Here is an 8,563-nt window from a genome sequence, read left to right as displayed (position 1 = left end):
GTCTTTTTCAAAGGTTTAGCTAAGCTTGTATATTTTTATTTTTAGAGAAACATATAGTCTGTAAGAGAAATACCCAGAAGATTTAGGATTATTTCCATTTTTCTCTGTAGTCCAGACAGCTTTGATGTGTTACCAGTACTTTGGACATTTTGACTGCCTACTGTAACACTGACAGCCAGTCAGCACCCGGCCAATGCTTCAGATTAAGTTGTTGCCTTCTGCTCTGCTGTTCTCATAGAGACTGATATATCAAGAAAGTGAGCCCAAGAGAGCTCCTTGGAGTGAAATTAAGCCGACAAAGGGAATTGTGTGCCTGCACAGATATTTGCATGGCAACAAAATTTCTGGAATTCAATAGACTGCTTCTGCAAAAGTCTTTGGGGAAGTAAAAAATAATTATTATTAAAAAATACCTCTATAGAATGATCAAGAGCTGCACACAGAGAAATGCTTTCAAAACACAAGCATTTAATTTTTTAAAATGTTAAGTGAGATGTAAATATGCATGGTAGCAACAAAGTGCCCAAAAGCATACTGAAAACATATTCCATACACAGTTAGCAATAGAAGTCTGTACAAAAGTAATAAAGTTACACAATATAAAAAATACTCCATAACTATAATTTAAAAGAGGGAAAAAAGACAAGGGAATTGATTTCTCAGTTCATATAATTTATTGCAGTTAGCACACAGTTTAAAAATTCACCAACACACCAATAGTACAAAACTAAACAGCATTATAAGTTATTCCCTCCTCAGGAAAATAAAACATACTATGATTGTCAAAGCTAGATGTCAGTCTAAGTTTTAGAACAAAAGAAGAATGTGAAACTAAGGAAAGGAAAAAGCAATCACTCACGAGGACCACAAAAAAATCCAAGAGAAAGTCCATTTTCCTCAGACACTGATTGTCTTTTCTAACTTAAGAAAAGAATGTAGTTTTAAACCTAGAAACTATTCAAGTAACTAAAGATAACGCTCCAAGGCCATTTTCACAGCTTTTTTTTTGTTTTAAATGCCATTACAGCCAAATTAACACACATTTGACCAAATATTTCCAAAACAGTCCAGCAATACACAATGGAGTTTTCCATTCAGTATCTTAAGCACAAAAATAGGCTATGTTTACAGTAGTTAAGGCGATCAAATTTTAAACAAAAGCAGAGAAAAAAAAAAAGGAAAAAAAAAAAAGGAAAAAACAGCAAACGTTTTCCATGCTACTCCCATAGACCTTATTTGTAAGTGCAAGACAGGAAAACAAACACTGTGCAAAATGCTTTTGACCTGCGTGTTGGTCATTAAAACCACACGTCAGGCTGCAGTCTCTGCTGCTTGGATACGCATAGTCCTTCCCCGGCCCCCCCGGCCCCCCCTGTCACTCAGGCCTGCCCAGGCCTTTCAGCCCGGGGCTTTTTTTGCTTTTTTTTTTCAGTCCACAGCCTCTTTTCAACGGGGGGGAAAAAAAAAAGAACGACCTATTGTGGTGGAGTGGTGCAGCAGGAATCCTACAAATGCTCATCTGGGGAAATGGACGCACCTCAGTTGGAGCTGGCGTGGGGTCTGTGCAATTAGAAGGGGTCTGGGGTTAGTAAATGCACACCGCACATGCAAATCTCGAAGCCTGGTTGTAAACATTCAATTTTTTTCTCCTTGTTAACGTAGCTAAATCGGCAACTCGTAGCTTAAGTTCTTCTCAACTTAAAGACAGTGGGAAAGTAAATTTAAATTAGATAAAATAAAAACAGTGCATTTCTCGTCTTTATAACACTGGCATTTTCAACGGTGTCAGGTTTTTTTCCTAAGGAAATTAAATAATTTTCAACTCACTCGTTAAAGTTATACAATGCAAACAAAGACAAAAATATACTGAAAATCATGCATTTCTGTAGCGTTAATATTTACTTTTCAAGACTCAACTAAGAGCATCAACACAACCTGCCAAGTTCTTTGATACCTCCCCCCGGCCCATGTAATCAATTACAGTATACAATAACAGTAATTCACATTTTTTAAACACACAGTTCATCACTGCTGAAGCTGCAATATCCTTTTTCATCCCAAGCAAACCTTCACGTAAGACAGAGTCCCAGTGATCCCAGTGTACTCTCAGGGTTTTTGTTTTATGTTTTTGTGTTGGTTTTTTTGTGTTTTTTTTTTTTTTTCCAGTGGGAACTGTCAGAAATCCAGAAGTTGCCATAATAAGTTTTAAGTCAACCGCTTGTTTAAAAATAGATAATCCAGCATTTCAGAAATTTTCCATTTGGGTCTAAAAGCATTCAGGTTTCCAACAGCTAGAAAGGACTCATGCAATTATAGAAATGTAAAGGAACTGACAAAATTGGGAGAGGATTTCTACATTCAGATTTTAAGAGGGAAAAAGATCAAGAGTTTAAAAGAACGCAGTGTTTTGGGGAGAATAAAGCCACGTCCAAATTTTTGAATTGGAGATTCCTTAGAAGTAAAGTATCCGCTGGCTTCTATTCCGAAAAGGGGGAAAAATACGCTCCGCAATTAGTTACTTTGTCGGATTACCTCTACAATTCATTTTTATTGGAGTGCTAAATTAGTGAAATATTCATGCTGCCTTAAAGTGCAAAAACAAGCTAATAGCCAAACTTTCAGTTCAAGGAAACAAGATTGCTTTTAGACTGTACCACAACTATATAGATTTATATATATATTATTTATATATATAAAAATTTTATTTCCAAAGTTCTTGTGAGCTATCTTCTAAGGTCCAGTCTCTGACAGTAGGTAAGCTCAGTGCTTCGCTTTTGACAGACAATGAGTTCACCAACTCACAGTGAAACTTCCGAATGTGTCTGTAAAGGTCTCCGGACTGTGTGAACCTGCGTTCACACCACTTACAAGCATGAGGCTTCTCCCGCGTGTGAACCACTGCGTGGCGGCTCAGGTTGTGGGAGTACTGGAAGCTCTTCCCACACTGGGTGCAAGTGTAGGGCTTTTCACCTGAATGAGTCCTCTCATGACGTTTCAAGGTGTACATGCAAGAAAAAGTCTTACCACACAACGAGCAGGTCGGGACATTGACATCGGTAGCAGGCTTGCTGCGGATCCCGTCCTGCTCTCGAAAGTGCGTGCTTAAATGAATTTGCAGGATGTGGGGGCTAGGAAAGACCTTGTTGCAGAGAGGACACATGAAAATTTGGCCAGCAGGGCTAAGTATGTTTGACACGTAAGGGAGCAAGCTGCTGTCCATGTTTCCTTCCACCTGGACTCTCTCATTCTCTGGAGTTATCATTTCATCATCGCTTGCCTTGTCCTCTCTATCTAGCTCCCTCAAGACCGAATCTTCCCTCATCGGAGCCAGGTGGGCCGGCTCGTACTGTACCCTGTTATTAGTGCTCACACTTTCTTTCACAGTGCTATGTTCCATATCATAGTCATTAGTGCCAACATCACTCTCATCACAGGAAGCCTCTTTTTCCACCTTCACCTGAACCAGGCTGTTTCTAAGCATGTCCTGCGAAGAGAAATAAGAACTGTTCAAATTTTCAACTCCTGAAAGGCTGGACTTGACAGACAGGTCCAGCACGCAGTCAACATCTGCTGAATCCCTCACGGAGGTGACAGACCTCTGGGACAAAGACTCTGTTGAGCTGCAGGGGCTGGCTACTGTTTTTCCAGCTGCTGCTGTGTGCGTCTCTGCCTCTCCGCCAGTCTGGGGAATGCCTGCTGAGTCTGAGGGCAATCTCATCCACATGTTCCCAGGCTCAGCCGCCAAGTCCCTTTTGCTAGGCAGGATGTTCAATTTTTCATCTTCTCCGTCATCTTCATCGCTGGGCAAGTCTCCTGGCATGTGGCTGCTGCCGTCGGAGAGGCTCTCCACTTTGTCTGAACAACTTGAGGCGTCTTCCTCCTTTTTTGTACTGTCTGCCTCCGTGGTTGCTTTCTCTTTCAGCTTCTTTTTGCAGACTTTGACAATGTCATACATGTGGAGATAACTGGCAGCTGCTAGCACGTCTTCAATGGGCAAGTCTTTGAACTGGAGCTTTCCTTCGTACATGAATTCAAGCAGGAGAGCGAAAGCTGGGGCTGTAACAATGTCGCTGTTCAGATGAACAATGTCCCTTTTGTCCAGCTGGTCCTTGTAAAAGAGGTGGAAATACATGCTGCATGAAGCCAGTACAGCTCTGTGCGCTCGGAACTGGGCATCTCCTACCAGAACAGTGCAATCACAAAGAAAACCCTGATGTCTCTGCTCACTCAGACACTGTAGCAAATGTCTACTGTGGTCAGGAAACTCCATACTGTCTTCATAACCTACAAGCAACAAAATTTTTAAAAATTAAATGTAGGTCAGAATCACAGAACTTATAAATCCAAGCAATTCCACTCTAAAAACCTGGTATCTGTATTGCCGAAATTCTGGTGCTGACACCACGCAAAGATTATTTAACACAAATGTACGATGGCAACTCTTTCCCCGACTGACCACTACAGTCATGATTTCCTTTCTGTGGTAAATAAGCCAGTCTATTGAGCGCATGGGTACATCTGCAATTTTTTTTTAAAGTATCACTGCTGTTCATAAAATCTGTTAAACAGTTTGGTTTTTTTTTTTAGAGAACTTCCTCCAGATTGAGTCCCTAGGAGGGCAAGCCCCCCCACCACCACAAAAAAAAAAAAAATTTTTTTTAAGCACAAAGTTTGAGAGATCACAGAAGCAGCAGAAAAAATGTACCAGATCATCTACCTTCTTTTTAAAGTCAAATTGTAGTAACAGGAGAGGTTCTCACATGAAAAAATATTAGTATACCCAAATCTGTATACCCAAGTCTAACGTTCATAAACTACAAAAATTATTTACATGTGTCAATTTATATCAACAGCAAAAATGGACATTTTTACAAATTTAGTTCATGTGGCTTTCTTCTCTGTAAGTACAGGTTTTTTTTAAGGTTTTAAACCTTTTCCACACTGTACAATAGAACATGAACATTTTTTGCCAACATGCAGAATATACAAAAGAAAGCTAACAACCAAAACGCCAACGAGCACCACTTCCCCAGTGCAGAAGGACAGAAATTTCCCTCCCCTCCCACACCAGGCAGAGTTTGCAGTACTAAGCTTTAAAAAAAAAAAAAAAGTCATTCAACCATTCAACGTGAGCGTGTGTCCACGTTTAGAAAGAGTATCCCAAGTACTGTTCTTACCCAAGTGTATTTTATTTGCCTTCCTTGATGATAAAGACAAAATAAACTTAAAAAGAAGTAAAGAAGTCAAAAATCAAATGGAAAGTAAAATCTTTTAAAAACCTATGTTAATCTATTCTTCTGTGATTGATAGCAATGGTCTCCCAAACCATCTAAGCAGATCGTGACTCTCCAGGCTGGCAGATATTATTGAAAAACCTTCATCCTTTGCAAACCAAGATGTACTAAAACTTACAACACAAGCCCTACTATATTCTGTAAAATACCATTGCTAGAGTAAACCATGAAGATTTACAATACAATCACTTTAAGTGCCCCACAGCCAACATCAATCCTAATCCTTAAGAGGGCTAAAAATAAAGATTGGAGGGCAGCTCACAAGGTAGCTGTGATCAAATTAGGAGGCTGAAAGGACAGAGAGGGACGAAGAAGGAAGCTTATAAACATCTGATCCAGCTGACTGTGGCCATATGGCAGCTGCTGCCCAGATAAAGAGATTAAGAATAGAGGAGTGCGATTACAGCTGTCTGGCCAATTCAGGCAGCTCAAATCTACAAGTTCTAAATTAGTCGCAAATACAAAAACTCCTTCAAATAATTATTGTTGCACTAAATAAAAGATTTCAAATGCTACATGCAAGGAAGAAAAGAGGAAACCAGTCAAGTCATTCTCCCGGGTACAAAAGTTTTTAAACACATAACTGATTTCTATCTTTCAGAAGCACTACAGCTGTATGCTACCACATTTCTGAGCTACTGGATATTTAACCATGTAACGAAAGACTTCCCTACAAACACATTTTAGCCAGGAAGGTCCTTTTGTAAAAACCCACACTCTTGTATATTTCATTAAAACCCCTGTAAAGTAATTTAAAAGATGCAAGACAAGAACATAAAGCAAAACTCTCTTTAGGCTTGCCACTAAATCCATTGCAGTTTTGGTCTCAGAAATTCAGGATGAACTTGCTCTCTCCTTCTTCCAAACCAAGACATTCCCACAATATGCATTAAAGTTAATGCTAACAATGTGCCCAAGAACTGATACTGTCCAACTGTAGTCCAAGCCTTTTGACTAAGTCCACTTATCTATTTAATACTCAATTTCATATATTACCTCTAAACTTGGTTAGAAAAGTAATGTGATTTTTTTTCTAAAATTCAATAAACAACACACCAAAACAGAAATATGCTGTATCTAATCTATTGCTACTCCTACCTTTAGTACACATAAACCTGATTAAGTCCTTTCCTCTGAGTCTTGCTGGCTCCAGGTCTGTTAGATCGGTGGAAAAAAAGCAGACTAGGAGAGACAGATGCAAAGTGGAGATGATGTTAGAGAGGAATGAGATACCTTCTCCACACACAGATCTGCACACACTAACTCCCTGTCTGTGTGTTAGAATAAAAGGCTGAGGGATGGCAGGCTGTCAGCTGCTCTGACATCATGTTCAGATGGAAATGCTACCTCCAGCTGTGCTCCTTTTAATGCCATATGCTACTCCTCTACACTCCTGCCACCAGCTTTTTCTTAGGAGAACTTTTCTCTTCTGTTAGTATAAACAAAATACTTCAAAGTCTCTTTTTTTCAAACTTTCTAACAGGGAGGAAAAAAAAAAAAAGAAAATCCTAAACATATGGGGCTTTACTGTATGTGCAGCATAGCAACACTTCTGCCTTAACTTGGAGGTCCGCTTTAAGCGCTGACAGCGTACCCCAGCCACGGGGTTACCCCAGAAAGCCACACCGGCTCGGGGCTTTACTGAGCCCAGGGGTTCATTTAAAAGCTGAAATTAACCGGACCTATTTACCACCTCACAGCTCCCCGCTCCGCCGCCGGTCCTTTCAGTTCCAGCGTTTAAGGCAGCGCAAGTGACACCGAGCACCAACTCCGGCTCCTTTCGAGCCGCCGAGCAGCTCCCCTGGCCGGGGCACTGCACTGCGAGCGCTCCGCTCGGCTCCCCCCCGGCTCCTGCCCGCGGGGGCCGGGGCTGCCCAGCTATGTGACCGCGGCGGCGCCGGGACGCGGGTCCCGGCCCCGCGGGCTCCGAGCGGCCCCCCCGCCCGAGCGGGAGCCCCGAGCCGCGCCGGCCCCCCCGGCGACACTCACGCGTGTCCCCAGCGGGGCGGGTCACCTGCCCGCCGCCGGGCGGGGACAGCCCGCCGCCCCCCGGGACGGACGGGACGGGACGGGACGGGCGGGGAGCCGGCGGCGCGCAGCAAGTTCCCGGCGGGCCCGGCCCCGCCAGCCCCGCCGGGCGGCGGCAACTTTTGGCCGGGGCTGTGCGTGTCCCCCCCGGCCCTTCGCTCCCGTCCGGGGCCCTGGTCCCGCGGGCAGCGCCGCCCCCGCCCGCGGCCGGGCCGTGGCCGGGCGCGCCGGCAGCCGCCCCGCGGGGAAGGAAGCAGCTGCCCGGCGCGCAGGAAAAGCCGCCCCCGGGTCACGGCGGCAACAAAAGAAAAGTAACCGGGAGCGCAGCCGGGGCGGCCGGTCCCACCGCCCGGGGAGCGCTGCCCCCGCCCCTCCGCCCACCCCCGGCCGGACCCGCCGCCAACTCCGCCCGCCCCGCGGGGCCGCAGCGGCCCCGGCCCCGGCGCGGCGGGTGTGTGGGGATGGGGGCAGCGGGACTCACACTGCGCGGCGGCCCGAAGTCCCCGCGCTCCCGCCGCCGCCCGCCGGCTCCTCTTCGCTCACTTGCCGCTCCGGGATCGCGCCTCGCCCCCCGCCCGCCCCCCGCGCCCGCTGGCCGCCGCCCCCCCCGGGCTCCCCCCTGCCGGCGGCTGAGGAGCGAGCGGGGCAGCCGGCGGAGCGAAGCGGGCCCCGCGCTCAGCGGCTCCCCATGGCACCGGCGGGGCGCGGGGGCGGGCGGGGGCCGGGGGCGGGCGGGGGCGCGGGGCGCTCGCGCGGCGGCGGCGGCGGCACAGCCGGGCCCGGCTGCGGCAGACAGATGTTCGCCCCCTCCCTCCCCGCTCCCCACTTCGGACTCCGCTCCCTGACTGACAGCGCGGCCCGCCCGCGCCGCCGCCGCCGCCAACCGCCGCGGCGCCCCGCCGCTGACTGACGGGCCGCGGCGGCCGCCGATTGGAGCGGGGCGGCCCGGGAAGGCCGGCGGCGCCGCCAATCGCGGCGCGCGGACGGGCAGCGGGGGCGTGACCCGGCGGGGAGCCGAGGCGGAAGGGGGCGGGGCCGCGCGCGGGCAGGGCGGGGCGAGCGGCGCGGGGCGGGGCCGGCGGGGCGGGGCGCGGCGGCGGCGCGGGGCATGGCGGGACGGCGGCAGGTGCGGCGCGGCCCGGGCCGGGCGGGAGCGGTGCCCGCGGTGCTCCCGCTCCATCGGGGGCTCCCGCTCCATCGGGGGCTCCCGCAGCCCCGTCCCGGGCCGGCGGCGTGGGAAG

The 8,563-nt window shown here is 47.8% G+C and overlaps 1 protein-coding gene across 5 annotated transcripts; it reads right to left on the bottom strand.

The window, feature by feature from the left end:
* Positions 1 to 446: 446 nt before the first annotated feature.
* ZBTB18 (zinc finger and BTB domain containing 18) lies at positions 447 to 8,092 on the bottom strand. Of its 5 annotated transcripts, XM_064414686.1 has the most exons (3): positions 7,804 to 8,061; positions 6,393 to 6,476; positions 447 to 4,284 (listed from the first exon to the last, which is right to left on the bottom strand). In XM_064414686.1, the coding sequence occupies exons 2-3, from the start codon at positions 6,403 to 6,405 to the stop codon at positions 2,702 to 2,704; spliced, it is 1,596 nt and encodes a 531-aa protein (XP_064270756.1). In that variant the 5' UTR covers positions 6,406 to 6,476; positions 7,804 to 8,061; the 3' UTR covers positions 447 to 2,701. The 5 variants fall into 5 exon arrangements, with proteins under 5 accessions (XP_064270756.1, XP_064270757.1, XP_064270755.1 ...); XM_064414687.1 differs by lacking the exon at positions 6,393 to 6,476 and having other exon boundaries at positions 7,804 to 8,092; XM_064414685.1 differs by lacking the exon at positions 7,804 to 8,061 and having other exon boundaries at positions 6,393 to 7,156.
* Positions 8,093 to 8,563: the final 471 nt, after the last annotated feature.

This window comes from Passer domesticus, chromosome 3 (assembly GCF_036417665.1).
Source record: "Passer domesticus isolate bPasDom1 chromosome 3, bPasDom1.hap1, whole genome shotgun sequence".
Taxonomy (NCBI): Eukaryota; Metazoa; Chordata; class Aves; order Passeriformes; family Passeridae; genus Passer; species Passer domesticus.
This window is presented reverse-complemented; position numbering and strand designations above follow the sequence as displayed.